The sequence below is a fragment of the Dermacentor silvarum genome, chromosome 7 (assembly GCF_013339745.2).
Source record: "Dermacentor silvarum isolate Dsil-2018 chromosome 7, BIME_Dsil_1.4, whole genome shotgun sequence".
Lineage (NCBI taxonomy): Eukaryota > Metazoa > Arthropoda > Arachnida > Ixodida > Ixodidae > Dermacentor > Dermacentor silvarum.
In genome coordinates this window covers 26,936,632-26,954,667 of record NC_051160.1, presented here as the reverse complement: position 1 = coordinate 26,954,667, position 18,036 = coordinate 26,936,632, and the positions used below count along the sequence as shown (strand labels likewise).

Sequence of the window (18,036 nt, the reverse complement as noted above, 5' to 3'; positions counted from 1 at the left end):
TACCGTTCCAAGCTGCCGCTGTGAGAAACGGTGGTCCGCACATAACAGTGCGAGGAGGCGAGCGGCGCGGCGCAGTGGTTCGAGGCTACGTTCCTCCTCGCCCATAAAAACTGTCTATACAGTGGCATCTATACACATCTATATAGCGAAATGACCTGTACAACGAAGGAATAATTCTGCATCGGTTCTATCAGCTATGCAGTGCGCGCGACCTTTACAACGAAGTTACCTATACAACGAATGATTTCGTAGGTCCCCAAGAACTTCGTTATAAAGGCGTCCCGCTGTATTTCCAGCAAGCGTGATGCGGACGCGCGCGCACGGCGGTGGCGTATATTCAGGCCGTGGGACGCCGCCTGCCACTTCACATCCGGCACGCGCAGCTGCAATTAACGGCAGGCGAGCGCGAGGCGTTGAGGGAAATGGTTCGTATAACTGTATGCGACCTTCCTGCCGTTTGTAAACGCAGGTGCTTGACAAATTTAGAACGCTATATCGATAAATTAACGGGACAGGAGTGTCACATAAATGACATTCCTGTCATTTCAGTTACAGGAGTATGGTATGGTAACACTTTATTAAGGTCCTTCGGAACGTGCATCAGCCCGTAGCGGGCCGCTCCCACGTCGATAGGGACAGGAGTGTCGATAAATAAATGGGACAGGAGTGTCAAAGTATGTATGTATGTATGTATGTATGTATGTATGTATGTATGTATGTATGTATGTATGTATGTATGTATGTATGTATGTACGTACGCAGCGCCACTGCTGGTGGTCTGCTCCGGACCGCCGTCAATTGCTCTGCGAAGATGAGCAAAACGTGTGTTGAGTCAGCTCCCGAACACTTCGGCGAATGCGGTTTAAATCAAGGATCCGGAAACTCAAATTGTCAAACGTAATTGTCTCGCATGTACCGCACTGATTCTTATTTTAGTAAGGATATAGTCTGGTCATTTTCAGAGTACTTCAGACAGTGATATACGCCGTGAACTACACCTTCTACATGCTAATAAGGGGGTGAAACGCTTCAAGAAACGTTTTCACCCTTAGGACTTATCTTGTCCTCGGGCAATAATCGTCATATGTACGCTGCGCGACCGGCACTTGCAAATCACGAACGGCACACACGTTATCAGCGTCATATAGCATTCTTGATGGGAAAATATAGCGAGCTCTGGAGAGTTTTCAAGAAAAGGAAAACGCAGGCAAACAGCTAACAGATAGATAGCTGTGAGAACACAAGCAAACAGATAACGATTATTTTTTTAGGACAATATAAGCCATAAGTAACGTAAGCTAATTCTATTTAGAGCGTTTTATACGCACCCCCCCCCCCAAAAAAAAAAAAAAAGAAAAAAAAAGAGCTTGCACCCCTTTTGAGGCTTATCTCGTCGCCCAACAATGAGCCGTCGCCTATCATGCGCGCATTTACTTTCTTCCTGTTCACGAGCGTCATAACGCGTATGGGCATGACCCAGCGGTCATCGGAGAGGACAGTATGCGAGCGCAGAATGTTAAAAATTGTACGCAATATTAACGGCAATTATTTCTGGGGGTCAAGGTAAGCCGCAAAGGGTGCAACATTTTTTTTTTTTTATCGTGTGCTTTACTTTCGACATTTCGAGTTGACTAATATGCTCGCAGTGAAAAATAAAATGAAAAAGAAAAAGCTTATTCTTGCACGACATCTGAAGCGCTGTCCCACCGTTTCCACGACCTTAGACTTCCTCGACCTCTGAAGCGCTGTTTGCCTGTCAAACACCTCGAGCAAAATTTCCACAACTGAAAACAAAGGAAGCATGTGGTGCGACTGCGGTTATAGCGATTACTTCATCGAAAGGGGTACAGAAACATTTTTTTAAATACTGCGATAATGTTAGAAATATCGGTTAGACTGCGAGAGCAAAATCAACATAAGTGAAACACGAAGTGGGCGCGTTATACGGAGGCGCGCGGAAGTTCAGCCCGCGGAAGTATAGAACGGTAGCAAAATGGCGCGCGGGCCGCAGCTGTTACCGATGGCTACACATCACACCGCTGGCCTGGTTTCTACGCCGAACGTAGTAAGTGCAGAGCGTTCTGAAGTTATAAGGGTGACTAATTTTGAACCATAGAAGCACGGCACCGCTTATTATAGCGATGAAGGATGTTTGTGGTGTCGATAAGGGCGCCTGGTCGCTCGGCAGAAGTGATCAACTACGACGCCGACGGGACGTCGACTTGCCGCAGGATCCGCACCCCGCGTTCCCGCCCAAGACGGTCGTAAGACGATAAAAAACTTCGCAAGCACCGCCTACCGGAACATTTCGTTCACCGGATATATACAACGAAAGAAGAACGGCGTGAGTACGTTCGCTCTATCGAAGCAAGTACCGAAACTGCTCAGAAGGCGCGAACAAAGAGCCGATCGTCGGTCGTTTTTAACCTTCGACTATTCAAAGAAACTGTAGCACAGGCATACGCACAGAGTCCACAGTGGCATGGCCGAGAGTTCCTAATCGGCATGGGAAAATAACGCATATCGCACATCGTGCGGCTTTTGTCGTGAGGGGGAAGGCGACTACTTCGCTGCGAACCGCAGAACCTCGCCGCGACGAGTCGTCCTCGCGGTTACGTCACCACTTTTGCTTTCCAAACCCTTATCGAAGAAATGTCGCCCGAGGAATCTTCAGCTGCATCCATAACACATATCGCACGCGCGAGAGTTCTCCAGATATACGTATGTACCACTGCCGCGGATACTCGACGGACCTTCTGGACCAAATCCCGGCACGTCCCGGCTCCTGCCGCCGTCTCCTTGGAACGATAGGTCACCGAGCTTACGAAGAACGACAACAGCACAGCGTGGCCTACACGTGCTTCAGCACGCAAGACAAAAGAAATATTTACGAACACGTGCGCGCGCGCTCAGGTCAGCAACGCAAGTATGTGTTAAGTGTCTCCCATCCCCTGCGCGTTATCCAGTCCCAAGGAGGCTCCGATAAGACTACTACGTCGGCGCACCGATAAGCGGGCCGGTGCGTTAAAAGACACTTTCAAACTAAGGCGAAAAAGTCTCGAGTGTGGTGCGGGGGGTTGGGGGGTGTGTATACAGTGCCGGCGCGCTATGGCGCCGTCAGCCGGTCTGCTGGTGGCGACCTGGGACGCTCTGCTGAGCCTTCTGGTGTGCACTCCGCTGGTGGTCGCCCACTGGCGCGCCGTCTGGTTCCTCCTGGACTGGTTCGTGCTGCCGCAGCGACCTCTGTTGAGCGGCTGGCTATGCTGCGTCATCGGCCACGCGTTCGTGCTGGCCGCCCACCTGGCCCAGCACAACCTCGGCTCGATCGGAGACGACGACGTCGCCCCCACCGTCAAGGGCCAGCAGCAGCAGCGACGTCGGCGGCCATGGCGGGAGTTTGCCGGTCGCCTCTACACCCCTCTGCTGTCGGTGGCCACTATCGCCCAGTGGCGCGGCATATGGCTGCTCCACGATCTGTACCTCGACGAAGCCGGTCCACTACCGTCGGCGCTGGTCTCACTGGTACTGGGTAGCGTGGGTCTGGCGTTGGCGGGGTCTCTAAAGACGATGGCGGCTTCGCCGCCCTTCGCTTTCGGAAGCGACGTGCCGTGGGCCTACTTTGACGCACCGACGAGACTCGGTCGCCACCCGGATCGCGAAGGCGGCTGGCCCTGGTTCGTGGCCGACTGCGCCCTGACGGTGGTCGTGCTGCACACTTTGCTGGTTAGCGGATGGAGGGGTCTTTGGGCTCTCTTGGACGTGCTGCGGAGGTCGCCGATGGCGTCGCTGGTGTCCGGCGCCACGGCCGGAGTGTTGCTGCTGGTCGCGCAGGCGCCGGCGGGCTTCTTATGGCGCCGCCTAGGCGGGGTGACTAAAGCTCCCGTGAACGTCTTGGATGGGGAGGCTGGAGTTTCCAAAGCCATGCTGGACGGAGAAGCCAGACCCTCCGAGAACGGTAATGCCAAAAAACAGTCACTGATTCTCGCAAAACAGACACCACAGGGGGGGGGGGGGGGGGCACAGTTTGCATCAATGTTAGCTACAGATTACTCGGTGCATGATAAACTGGCATTACTGGTCGATGCACTGCAGCTATATATCACTTCTTAGTGCGCAAGACTTCTCTACTTTGCTCAAAGGGTGCATCTTGTTTGGACGACAATTGTCCAGAATGAGAACGCTCTGGTGCTTGAGAACATGGTTTACCTAGGCGTACTAAATTCCCTTCACCTTATAACTAGGGCTCCATGTTTCGGATAAATCTGATAAACACTCGCCGGTAAAATTTTTGACAATTCTGATTTATCCAATAAACTCAGATTTTAATGGCCAAACGTACACGACCCTGTTTTGTTCTATATCGAAAGGGCATGTTCTAAGCAGTCATTGACACATCGGCCAGCTTGGCCGACAAACTTTACCTCACGTCAACACTATCTCTTAGACCACACCCATCGCACATTTAACAAAGGGCTTGTCGCGCACGGAGCAAGAGACGTATGACCGCTCAATGACTGTCGCAGACCTTCATGGATACTACGCTACTGTTGTTGAAAAGTGGAGACAGACAGTTGAGAGAAACATTTTAGATGCACTCCAGTACACCAGTGAATCATTCTGGTATAGTGTTCAAGTTGTGAATCTAAACGTGAAGCATGAGTTACCCCGCGCGTTCAAAACCTATGCACTGATTTTTAAGTTAGCGTTTCTTGAAACTGACGACATGAGCCAACTCATGAGTGATTTTGCGAACTATCAGAGTTAATTAATCAGTAACGTTGTTGAACCGCTGTCACTTTGGAGACTTCACATTGTCTAGTGGCCAGTGCTTTCTCGTTGCGCGCCGAGTCTTCAAGCGCAAATATTGAAAGGGCATTTTCAAAGCTGAGAATCATCAATCAAAAGGAGCGTGCTTCCATCAATGACAGCAACCTCGTAAAGTACGATTGCGTCTATTACACCAAGCTTTAAGGTTGTAATACGCACAAACATAGATGTTTTGTATTCAAGTATTTGTGCTTGTGTGTATGCGTTTGTGCGTTCAAACCTTCCAGACAACAAAAATACGCTTCGTGTGTTCTGATGTTATCGTGTTCAAATATCATTTCATTTAACATTTTGGAGTATTGAGAATAATGCAAAATTTAACTCTGAATTTCGGAGAATTGGGGATTTACGAGAAATAAACTCCGATAAACTCAAAATTTTCGCCACAAAATAAACTCCCCAAAACACCCTCCGAATTTCAAGAAAAACAAACTCTGAAAACACAGAGCCCTACTTATAACCGCTGCCTTCAATATTTCTAGTGAACAGCGGCAAATGTTTCATGTTTTGGCATGTTTCAACCCGCCCAGGCGGGCTTTCGTCGAATTCTCTTAAAGTGGCTTTTAAAAGCCAATGTGGGAGAGGGTCACAATCTTCAAAACAAATAATGCATTACATGCCTCATCATCATCAGCAATAGCCTATTTTCAAGTCCACTGCAGGACGAAGGCCTCTCTCTCGCGGTGATTTCCAATTATCCCTGTCTTGCGCTAGCTGATTCCACCTTGCACCTGCAAATTTCCTAATTTCATCACCCCACCTAGTTTTCTGCTGTCCTCGACTGCACTTCCCTTCCCTTAGCACTCATTCTGTAACTCTTAAGAAAATCCAAGGACGCCTAAGCACTTTTTACGAGTTGAGAATGCGAAAGCATTAATGTCCAATTGAGTGCCACTGAGCAGTCCTCCGAGTTTTGCGCTGCGAGTAATGTACCACAGTGGTACGTGCTGCCTGAGCCAGCAAGGCCACTGTGGTGGCGCAGAACGTTGGTGCGGGTTTGGCCCTGCGGTGCCAAACCCGCACGCCACCAACGTTCTGCGTGACGAGAGACTGAGGAAGCAGCAACGGCCACCAAGGCCGGCAGGTGCACGCAGCTGCTAAGCCCAGTGGGGGTGACAGAGAGATGCTCCACCAGTTATCTACCCTATGCATTACATGGCCTGCCCAGCTCCATTTTTTGCTCTTAATGTTAACTAGAATGTCGGCTATCCCTGTTTGCTCTCTGATCAACACTGCTCTTTTCCCGTCTCTTAACATTACCCCTAACATTTTCCGTTACATCGCTCTTTGTGCAGTCCTCAACTTGTTCTCGAGCTTCTTTGTTAACCTCCAAGTTTCTGCCCCATATGGTAGCACCAGTAGAATGCAATGATTGTGCACTTTTCGTTTCAACGACAGTGCTAAGCTCCCAGTCAGGATTTGCTAATGCCTGCTGTATGAACTCCAACCCATTTTTGTTCCTCCTGTAAATTTTCTTCTAATGATCTGTACTTCTGTACAGACTCTGTACTGTACTGTACAGATAACATAGGGCTGCTGCAAATACATTTTAATTGCTCTGCTGGTTGCCATCTTCCAGCTTATATGGCCCTCTTCGTTCCCCTTACCCGCATAACAATATTGCCACAGATTCAAAAAGCCGTGTGATCGGCCAGCTCACACAAGACAACGTGAAATTGCAACAAACATGGGCTGCTGCAGCACCACTTCCCACGTCAAACAGCCAAATTTTGATGTGGGAGGATTGTTGACACACAAAACTATGCTATGCTTTTCTGCACATTCTTCTCTTTAATTTTGCTGCTGGTTGTGCTATTACTGGATGCTACTGTAATATTGTTTTGAAGCCATTCGTAAAATTTTATGGCACATTAGCTTAAATTTCTCATATTCTTTCCGATGGCCGCTAAGCAACTAAGTAATCACAGAAGTTTTTCGCGGTAAAAAGTATCTAAAACCCTCTGCTGACAGACAGGCCGGATATAATGTAGCAGCCTGAGTCATTGCTCATCTAATTGATTGGTTGGCAGGGTTTATTGTTCTATAGCAACACAAAGACTATGATAGATGCTGCAATGGGGGGGGGGGGGCAGACTAATTCCGACCCCCTGGTGTTAGCATGCACCCAATGCCGAGTCCATGATCTGTTTTGCATTCAGCTCCTGTCAGAACACAGCTGCCACAGTTGGGAATCGAACCCACGACCATGTGCTCAACAACAGAATGAACAATGTAGCCACTGTACCATCGTGGCACGTTCACCCCTGATATGTCCTGCTCTGCCCTTTAATACAAAATATAAATTTCGCAAATTACGCCAACACATCACCCACATTCACTAAAGCTCCCTGCCCGATAACAGTGCCATCGCTAATTCCAGAACATTTGAACAGCTTGTAGTGGTCATTGATGGCATAATGCTTCCTTGCATGTTTTGCAAAACGTGTTAACACATGTAAGCATACAACAATGGCAAGTGTTCACAATTCACAGTGGCTGTTGGTCCCACTAGGCAATTTAAGCTTGGTAACTTAAGAATTTCTGCTTTTATGTTGAGACATATGACGGGGGTTTGTAGTTCACACGTAAGGGTGTGTGGCATTGCAGCTGCTTAGCATAGTCACTGTCTTGGAGCGGCAGAGTTTTGTACAATTTCATTAACAAATTATGTCCGCTGGTGAACATGGACAGTAACTGGCACGACCACTACCAGTGGTTTAAAATCAACTTCTCACTAAGGATCGCTATACTGGGCCGGTATTTTGTAGCGATGCCTTTCCGGTGCTAATGCCTTTTCGCCCTTATCGTGCTTTGTCAGTGGTCAGAGCGCCGGTCCGCTTGCGTTATCAACAGGATCAGCTGGCCGTGAGCGGTGGATGATAAGACTAGTATATAACAAGTCATAAGGCATCGCTACAATATACTGGCCCTGATAAGCTAAATAAAAAGCAAGCCATGATCACCCTCTAAATCTAACAGGTATATTTATTTTAGCATCCCTCAATATCACAAAATATCAATGACAAACTAAAAACACACAAAAGGTTGGGCATGTTTTAACAAAGAACAATACTGCAAGGAAGGTTCAAAAAAATAAGGAACTCACAAGCAAGAAATGTACAACCAGTGCGAATGTGCTCATTCTGCCTCGTTAAACCACCACATACTCTTTCCGAAGTGTCCCATTAAAAGCCTAATTCCACCACCAGCAGTGACAATCTTAGCATGCAGCGATGAAACTTGGCCAGGGGTGCAGCTACGTCCCAAATGACAGAAATGACGCGAAAAGTACAAGAAAAAGAAGAATGGGAATTACGTGAACAGAATCTGGGCGCCGACTTTTGCAGAAAATGCAAAAAAAAAAAAAAAAAAAGGTGCCTGACCCTGACTTCAAGGATCACAGGAACCTGGCAGTAAGCGCACAGCAAATACTATGGCTTTTGTGCACTTGCAGTGAAGAGACCAGAAAAGTAAGCACAGCTGACATTTCCTACTGAAAGCTTAGCTCATAATTAGGCACCTGTATTGCATCACAACACCTCACCTTTCTTCTGATCTCTTGACTTTTCTTAACAAAAACCTGTATGCCCCTCAACTTCCATATCCAATAAGCCCCTCACGATGAATTATTCTATACGAAGGATGGAATTATTGATTATGGAGGTTTCTGGGCGTCTTAATGCGGTCATGCACCAGAAAAAAAAATCCCATCACCGCTTTTTCTTTATCAGTGGCAAGTGGCCTGTGCTGGGTGCAACGTCTATTCGAGGAGCTCTGGCACCTGGCAGCAACCTACGCCTGCGTGTCTGTCTGGCGAGGGATTTGGATGCTCGTCGACGAGTGGCTCCAGGACGACGTGCCGGCATTTGCACTGCTGGCCATTGGAACGTTCCTGCTACTGCAAAGTCTGTACGCAGCCAACAATGTTCTCACACGAGGTGTCTCCATCGACGGACAGGGCGTGGCGTTCGACATCGCTTTTCTGGCGGAGCTCCTCACAGCTCCGTCTTCCGGTCTATCTTGACTAGCTCCACCTCAAACGTCAGTGTTGCGTCACCTGCGTTTTGAGACGAAAGCTTGAGACGCTGCTCGTGCAGCGTCTGCACGAGCTCGTGCCTAGCTGCTGCAGCCAGCTGAGAATGTCGTAAACGACTGCTTTGCTCTATGTTAGATAGGAAAAGGCAGGCGACTGAAATTACAGGAGCAATGTGGTGGAAGAAACACAGAGATTAGCAATACTTGTGGAAAAAAAACAAACTAGTGTGGATGTACAAGTAGCCAGAATGAGCAGCTGGCAAGCGGCTCATACCTCCACGCCATCATCAGTGAGTCTAAGTGATCCACATGGAGGCTACGCCTGTGATGCTTTACAAGCAGTGGATGCACACTACACTCACCACTACACCCACGCCCCAATCAGGTGTACAAAGAAGCAAAGTGTGGCATGATTCAACAAACACTCAAAGTTCTCCATGTTTACAGGGTGCGGCTCCTTTTACTAGTTCGTGCTAGCGCTCGCTACCGAGGCCATCTAGTTACGCTTGTGTGCTTGTGTTTGCACCAGGGTCTAAAACATGTCCTAGCCACGATACCACTTCGCATGAGATGATTCTCGGAAGTGTGCTGCGCAATACTCTGCATTTGCTATGTCAGTTACACAGTGTACAAGTAACGATATGCATAACATAATGCTTCTGCATCCTTCTGCAGATGAGGAAAGAAAGCAGACAACACTGAGCCATGCTGCTTTAAAGAGTTCAGCCACAGCAAGTGAATGAAACATAATTTTTACAGTGTTCACCCCCCTGCCTCCTCCTCTTGCTGTGTAAATGGCAGGGCTTAGCTAAAATGCAGCTTGTTTCAAGCGTCATCAGTTCAAAAGGACCACAAAGTAGAGTGCTGGAGTGCTGGGAAATGCACTGGACTTGAACATCCCGGAAGACTTCGCTGTTATTAGTACCCCAGTCACACGGGGCACTTGAGTGCGATTGAACCCAGTCGAGATAGAAATTCTCTATCGCGATTGGCTCCTTTGAGCAAGCTGCGGAAGGGAGCGAGTTGTGATCGAGAAATTCGACTCTTTGATGAGACTCATTCGTAATTGAAAGTGCCCTGTGAGAACAAAGTATAATTCATTTAGCCCAAATGGTTTATTGCTGACGTGATGAACTGTTAAACATAGTTTGTGCAATTGTGTACTCCAGCAACAACATTGTTTTATAAACTGTGCTTTGAATGTATCACAAAAGCACTGTGCACTCCAAGACGTCCTCACAACCGAGTCTTCCACTCTATCGTGACTGAGGAGCAGAAATGTCGTGCTATGGTTTGAGTGCTCACCGCCTGATTAGGGCATCAAGCCCTTGCAGCTGCACCACAGGCATGAAGCCGTAGAAACAGCAAGCAATATTCACATGTTAAAGAAAGGAAGCTTGCAACGGCATTCTACCTTATCATTTCGTAACCACTCTTTTTTCATCAGGACACATACTACAAATGTTGTACTGCATAACAAACTCTCCTCCTCTTGTTGTGGTTTGGGCAGCATGTTACTGTAGATGAAAATGCAAAATCCACAAGAAGGCTTCTTTGGACATCTCGTCTAACCGAGCCAAGATGGTGGGCCAGCGTGCAAACTAATGCAATTATCTCGGTCACCCTTTTAAGACGATTTAAAAGCGCACCCATCGAATTTAACGGTGCCACTAGTAAGAGGTCGGCAATCTTGGCAGGGGAAAGTTACACTGCATTTCATACATGGCAGGCGATGCTGCGGAAGCTATGCAAGTGGCACGATTATAGAAAGTCTCATCCTGCGCATTTCACTGGGTAGTTGTTGCGTCCTACAGAGTAACTACTTCATATACAACTACAATTTGTGGTTGTAAGCCTACGTCAAATTAAGCATAATCAAACCCGGATATAGTGAATCTGAAGGGGATTACAAAAAAGTTCGATATGCAGGTATTTTGATACATAAAATAAAATTTGTATACAAATATTTTCTAGGGGATCTAACTGTTGTTCGTTATACACAATAATTCGTTATATGTGGGTTTGATATATCCGAGTTCGACTGTATTCTTTCTGCAGCTCTGTGCTTCTAGTATGCAATGTACAGTGGAATCTCGTTGATATGATCCTACATATTACATTTTTCAGGATAATACGTTTTTTCTTATATATGATTATTTTCGGATAATACGATTTTCAGACGACACATTTTATTTTCCAGCTCCCATCAACGAGATTCCACTGTTTTTGTTGCGAGTGCAAGAGGTGTGCTGTGGCCGATGGTCACAAAAACGTGTCATTCCGCTTGTTTGGTGGTAAATAAGCTCAGATTTGTGATGCCTTTTAAGTAGTAAATATTTCATATTATGTTACATAAAAGTATGAGATATAAAGTTACATTGAATTACATGAGGCATACCTATCACCATCTTTTATATTGGACGCACTATTTTTGGGTCGTGACTGCGAGAGGAGTCAATCTAACCTCTGTACTGTTGCCTGCTAAGTATGAAACAGAGTACAGATGCATTAAGAAAGCCTGCTTATGGGATTAATCATTTGCCAAGCACACAAATTCACTTTATCGTGCTGACCTCCCTCTTGGGCATGTTGCCTATGCCAAAATGGGGCTCGGTAAAATTGCAGGCATGAGGCTGTAATGCCTGCGTGATGTCTACTCCACTGATAAGGGAGCAGCTGAAATGGTGTACACGAGATTGTGTTATATAAATTTCTGCAGCTACATGATGCATTACAAACCTTTCTTCCGTGTGACATCATCAAGAAACAGTACGTGACGTGCGCCCCAAGAAATTGCTGCGATAGTGCCTCCACGGCAGCTTTTATCGCTTGTTTTCACTTTGGCTAAATTGGTAATAAATTAGCAGTGAATACTACTGAAGCAATGTTGTAAGAGTTGCAGGGCTGGTAATTGTCTAACTTTCTCATTAGGAGCCTTTAAATAACACCTAAGCAGACTTAGCACACACCTGGTGGTTTGCGGTATTATGTAAGTCTCGGCACATCGACTTTGAGATTTTTTTTAGTGCATCGTGGGCACCCGCACAGAGGTCAGGCCAAGGAATCACACTTTCCGGGTCCAGCAAGTAGTAATGGCAGTGTTTTTTTAGTTTTAGTAGCAAAAACGTCTACTTCTGTGAGCCCTTCACGACACCATCCACTCATATCACAAACACAAAATTTCGCAAGGAGGTAGCTCTATATCCATGCTATATGAAACTAGGCTTTTTACACACCCAACTTTTTTTTTTTTTTTTTTTTTGTAGTTGGCGTTTAATGTGAACTGCAAATCCTGCCTGTCACTCCTTAAAAGGCAGCAGAACTGACTCCATCTTATTGGGTAGAATAAAGAGGTTTTGTTGGGTACAACATCCTATCCTCTGTATTGAAGTACATACACCAGGCATTTTTTTTTTCCTACACAAAATTTTTAGAAATCGTCTGTAGCAGATAGCACCAATTCTAGTCCTTGAGCCGAGTTTCTCTAAGAGCTGGATATTCTTGCATGAGATATCAAAATGCATAATAAACTAATTAGCATATTGTGACTAATTAGGTTCTTACCTATTACGTTACAGAATGCACTGCAGTTTACTGTAATTGTAGACCATGAGGTCAAACTTGCAGTAAAAAGCGCCGCTTACCGCAAGTTTCACGGTGCACCACTCTTCAATGAACGTCTTTGACGCCAACTTGCGTCAGGTATGTGCCGCTCGACGCTGCCGCCAAAAATTGCGGCAGAACCCATCTCGTCATGGCTGTCGAGGGTAACGCATTTAGCATTGAATCAATATAGCGACACAATGTATTGTCACCGCCGAAACAAGTTATGTATGAGGCATGCCGCTCACTGAAGAGCGGCACACACCTACTGGCCCCTGCCCAGTAACCCAAATTGTTGGCATCAAAGAGGTTCACTGAAGACCAGAACTGACCGAGTGGCACATATGCGGTACTCCAAGTCGGCGTCAAAGAGTTTCTACGAACAGCGGTGGCTACCTGGTCCCGCATCTACAGTGACCCATGTCGGCGTGGAAGAGGTTCGCTGGAAGACGGCGTGGAAGACGCATCGCTACATACTCAGTGACCCAAGTTGTTCAGATGGTTTCGGGCCTTGTTCCCTCAGCACAGCAGCCTGATGCGCTACCCATTTGACCACGAACTACCCATTGACCCGGACAGGTGGGAAAATGGTTAGATACAAACATACACAGATATATATTAAGCCCCCGAAAAGTGCGTGCGAAGTACCATAAGATTGCAATGGCAACGTATTTTGTTGCAAATTTTGGGAATGAATATCTGGTAACTGGCGTCAATATGAGAATTCGCTCTACGTGCATAATGTGCTAAGTGCTGCAATTCGTATACATTGAAATATGTGCTGCAGAGTAATTAAAAACATAAGCCCTTTTGTGCCATGCTTATTAGACCGAATTCGGACCGAAAATGGCCAAATTATTTAAAGACCCCAGTTAATCGAAAAAGTTAAATTCTGGTGTCTTATGTGCCAGAACCACGATCCGATTATGAGGCACGTGGTAGCGGGGAGGGGGTCTCCGGATTAATTTTGACCACGTGAGGTTCTTTAACGTGCACCTAAGGCACGTTGCACGGGCATTTTTGCATTTCACCCTCATCGAAATGCAGCCACCATGGCCAAGGTTACATCCTGCAACCTCATGCTTAGCATTGCAGCACCGTAACCACACAGCTACCGCATTGGGTACAGACCTAAGTTGCCAACACGTTTTACTTCTAAAGCCAAAATAAACTTACTCCTGCATGCACGGCCCACAAGACTTTTGTGTGCTGCCATCTCCCAGAAGCACAACAAAGGACTGAGACAAAAACCACCTCGTCCGTGGCATTGCTAGAAAACAAAAAGTATCATCGAGGAGCTGAGCTCGTCCTTGGCGGTTTTTGTCAGAAACGTGCGGACAAACTCAGCTTGTCCTTTGCACAAAAGCTGTGGAACTTTGTAAATTACTTGATTATTCATTACTTGCAATTAATTACTTGAAAGTAATGTCCGCCTCTAACAAGTAATCCAGCTCAAGAACTAGAATTGGGCCATTGGCCATATGCAATTTAAAAAAAATTCTCTAGTCTTAAGAAAACGCCCAGTGTATATAGATCGAACAACAAAAGCATGCATAAGCTATTTGCAACAGGCAATTTAAAAAAAATGTGTATAATATATTAAAAACATCTAGCAAAGATAGACATGGATTATGAGTACCCATAGGTGGCAGCCATCTTTTTTGTAGGGACTGGGGTAACTCGTGAACAAACGACAAGGATGCCACTCAGCCTGGAATCCTTCCCGTCACAAACCCCCAGTCTCTACATGGGCCATGCCAATAGATGGTGACAGAGGACGAGATTAAGTATGCTTGCTCCACGCGTAGGTTCAAGAATAAAAGATTCTGGTCTACAGATAGCACAACAAAGGCATGTATATGACATTCAGAGAGCTAGCATACATCATACAAGTGCCTTTATTGCCTCGTCCACTTGTGCTGCAACAATTCACTTTTCCTTGTTGCAGCCGCAGAAACGGCAACGTGGTGCGCTCACCTGGAATAGTGGGCGGTGCACCTCGGGAACCGTACGCCAGGTCAGGTGGTATCACCAGCTTGCGTTTCTCTCCCACACACATTCTGAAAAGCAATGCCTAGATTTTCAATTTGAAAAAGTGGTAAGCATCATCAGTTGTACAAAAAAGAAAGGAACTAAATGTGCCGCTTTTACTTTAGTAAAGTCTGCAGTTCTCATGGCCAAACTTAGTCAGTGAAGAATTTACAACATTGATAATGTCGCATTTAAATCTGCGGTGGGTTCCTCTTGACAACCAAAGCAAGAGGCCTCGTGTCCAAGTGTCTTCACTGCTGGGGAAAATACCTCATCAATATTCCAACACCAATATCAGAATACATTTGGACATGAAGGCCTGCAAATGATCTTATAGATATGTGTTTGAAGTGTCATGCCTCCAATGTTTTTGCTATATAGAAACGTTCCAGCTGTTGCAAAAAAAAACGAGTGACTTAGATGCTCGGTTATGGCGTAAAAGATATGAAACAATCTGAAGGAATGACAAAACATGAGAGAACATCCAATGTAAGACATCGGCATCAGCTCACGTAACGCTCCAGTTTTATGCCATATTTGCTAAATTTGCTATTGACAGAGAGATAGTTAACTGATGCCCCTGACAATTCAGAGTTGCTCGAGATTTCAGATATATGTTAAAGAAAGAAACGTGATGCTCCAAACCAAACAATTTGCTTAATGTTCCAAACCAAACAATTTGCTTAATGTTCCAAACCAAATATGGGGCTATGTGAGAAGGTGCAGTAGGATGCTCTGAATTAACTGTCTACCTGGGGTTTTTAATGTTCACATAAATTGTTGTACAACCGCATTTCCGGGAATAGACAAGAAAAAGACACTTTTACATACCCTGCGAGTTCTTCACATCGTTTCACGCCTTTCTTGCACTGTAACTAAGTGTGAACCAACTCGCCCAGCAACAAGTAGTGACAAGTATTCAGAGTGAACAATCCTAATCATTAATACCGATTCTCCCTGAGCAGCGCAACACTCGAGTACGCAAAAAAATAAATAAAAATAAATAAATAAATAAACAGAACGCTCACGCCAGCAGTCCCTGGTCCCAACCTCGGATGACCTGCCCCGAGCCAAGCGTGAAGGTGAGCGGCTCGCCGCGGTTGTAGCTGCTGTCGAATTCAGTGCCGTCCTCGAGAGTGCCGCGGTAGTGCATGTGCAGCACGTCACCCTTGCGCGACCGAGCTTCGCACTTTTCGACGCGTCGCTTGACGCCGATCTGCAGCCGCTTGCTGTTGCCGCCGCTGCTGCTGGACTCTGACGTCGCCGACACTGCGCTGCTCGCAGCTACTACGGCGAACCACGCTACCAGGCCCAAGCGAACCATTTCTGTAACTTTCGCACGACAAACGTTTTTCTTCAACGAATCAATAAGCTTGGCATCAAGGCAGCACTTTGCGAATGCGCCGAGAGCGGTGCGCGTCTGGACTTTCTCTGCTCGCACGGGGCTTCGTAGAACAGCGAGAAAAGTGTCGCAAAGCGGCAAGAATTAAGTAGTACGTTACAAAACGCGGGCTAAGAACGACTAAGAACACCAACTTTTCTTTCAATGTCTCCACACACGTTGTAAAATACACGGCTCCATGGAACCTCTCACCGGCGTCAACCTCGTCGCGTTTTCCGAGCGCTTGCCAGCTGGCACTGTGCCAATTTCAAAGAACGCCCAAGTGCGGCAGTGGCGCTAGTAGTCAGTTATTATTAAGCAGTATTTCAAGTTCCCAATACAAAATTACGCCTTTCTTCAAGAAAAAGACAGCTTCTAAACTTAATTCAGACTGTACAATTTGTAGATTACCTTTTGAACTGTCGCAGGCGATACGAATATCAACTACACTATAACGATCCTCCATGGAACGATGTATCAGTCATAAAACGCTGAAAATGTGCAAGATCATAAAGTTTCCAGCTAAAAGTGTACGAAATTTGATGTTAGAGACAGCGTAGGTGTCAACGCCCGTAATTAACGAAGCTGCTAAAACGATTGGCCAACTAAGGGGCCGTTTTCCCCTCTCTGCGCTTGGCAACGTACAATTTCGGTGCATTCAGCACACAGTAAAGTTCGAAATACCGAAGTTCTGCAGAACAATTGTAATGGAAACCCACCTGAGAAACAACAATTCAACTCGAGAATTTCTGCTTGCCGCTGACTAACGCATCCCCACCCTTTTACAGCTGCAAACGGAAGAAATGCGAATTACAAAGTTCCATTCGCTGTATGTCCAGTACGTCATAGTCACCAGCATACCACGAGTAACAATTTCTACCCAGACTGCCTAACGTATTACATACTTCCTCCCGAATACACCGTGTGCAGTTAGGGAGAAACGGTAATGCCAAGCTACTGTAAGCGTGCGATGTAACCGTGGTCATGTGCCCTGTGATCGAACAGATGCCAGGACAGACTAGCTGGTACACTACATTCCATTATCAGCCATTCAACTACTGAACATTCCTTTAAGAGCCCAGCTCTTAAGCGCCCGTTCCTGCGTTTAGCATCGGCGTCCCTTGGCGTAACCGGGCGAACGAGCACAGCGGATGAAAGAGCGAACGCAGTTGGGACTGTAGTAGTAGTAAGTGGTTCGTGTGGAAAGGGAAAGGTTGACGCTATCTTCTGCAGCCCTTGAGGGAGCACGGCTCAGCGCCAATGAAAGACAGCGATAGCGAAGAGAGCACGAGGAGGGCGGCGCAGCGGAACCATGCGGCGGAGGAAGAAAAGCGTAGAGCCGCGCAAGACATGTTATGCGGCGACGACCGCTACGAGATGGCGCCAGAGTAGCGCGCCGTCTGTTCATGCATAGCCTCCTCGATAACTTTATCGAGGAGGCTATGGTTCATGGTATGCGGTGAGCGCGTCCACTGATACCACGCCATCTTCAGCATAAATTTATGTCCGCTGTAGGACTAGTAGGACGGAGTCCTCTCCCTGCGATCTCCATTTACCCCTGTCTTGCGCTAGCGGATTCCAACTTGCGCCTGCAAATTTCCTAACGTCAGATGCCAGGACAGACTAGCTCACTACATCCCATTATCAGCCATTCAACTACTGAACATTCCTTTAAAAGCGCAGCTCTTAGGCGCCCGTTCCTGCGTTTAGCATCGGCGTCCCTTGGCGTAACCGGGCGAACGAGCACAGCGGATGAAAGAGCGAGCGCAGTCGAGGACGGCCGTCCTCGACTGCGCTGCATGAGCGGAGAAACAAAGCGCTGCATGAGCGCGAGTTGGCCACAGCGTTTTCCGTCCCGTAAACTGTTGCTGTGGCCAACAGTCCGCAGACCAAAATCGGTGTCATGTCGGCCTAGTGTGAATGAACCTTTAGCAATATGCCGCACGAGACATTGTCCGCGCCAGCCAATATATCGCGAAATGAAACACTATAGAGCTGAGGCAAGATTTCACACTCAGGAATCGTCGGTGAATTTTTACTTTCGCACGAACTCGACATAGCCGGTTCAGGATTAATGATAAGCTTTATGAGAGAACGCTAGCATTTTCGTACACGTTTAGTTGAAATGGGAATCCTGATTAAAATAAAATTTCCGTGGG

At 46.8% G+C, this 18,036-nt stretch overlaps 2 protein-coding genes across 2 annotated transcripts; one reads left to right on the top strand and one right to left on the bottom strand.

The window, feature by feature from the left end:
- The first annotated feature begins 1,542 nt into the window (after nucleotides 1–1,542).
- Nucleotides 1,543–11,757, top strand: LOC119457808 (uncharacterized). The gene is made up of 2 exons (XM_037719541.2): nucleotides 1,543–3,955; nucleotides 8,559–11,757. The coding sequence occupies exons 1-2, from the start codon at nucleotides 3,109–3,111 to the stop codon at nucleotides 8,849–8,851; spliced, it is 1,140 nt and encodes a 379-aa protein (XP_037575469.1). The 5' UTR covers nucleotides 1,543–3,108; the 3' UTR covers nucleotides 8,852–11,757.
- LOC119457809 (peptidyl-prolyl cis-trans isomerase FKBP2) lies at nucleotides 7,795–16,124 on the bottom strand. The gene is made up of 3 exons (XM_037719542.2): nucleotides 15,525–16,124; nucleotides 14,443–14,525; nucleotides 7,795–8,884 (listed from the first exon to the last, which is right to left on the bottom strand). Exons 1-3 carry the CDS (start codon nucleotides 15,818–15,820, stop codon nucleotides 8,823–8,825), a joined length of 441 nt encoding a protein of 146 aa, XP_037575470.1. The 5' UTR covers nucleotides 15,821–16,124; the 3' UTR covers nucleotides 7,795–8,822.
- Nucleotides 16,125–18,036: the final 1,912 nt, after the last annotated feature.

Bases quoted from the DNA above. Each gene is read 5' to 3' on its own strand.
- LOC119457809 (XM_037719542.2), bottom strand. From the start codon at position 15,820: ATGGTTCGCTTGGGCCTGGTAGCGTGGTTCGCCGTAGTAGCTGCGAGC. The intron at 14,526-15,524 runs GTGAGCGTTCTG...ATTGCTTTTCAG, and splicing joins TGGGACCAGGGACTGCTGGC to AATGTGTGTGGGAGAGAAAC. The intron at 8,885-14,442 runs GTGAGCGCACCA...CTCAAAACGCAG, and splicing joins TGCACCGCCCACTATTCCAG to GTGACGCAACACTGACGTTT.
- LOC119457808 (XM_037719541.2), top strand. From the start codon at position 3,109: ATGGCGCCGTCAGCCGGTCTGCTGGTGGCGACCTGGGACGCTCTGCTG. The intron at 3,956-8,558 runs GTAATGCCAAAA...TTTCTTTATCAG, and splicing joins AGCCAGACCCTCCGAGAACG to TGGCAAGTGGCCTGTGCTGG.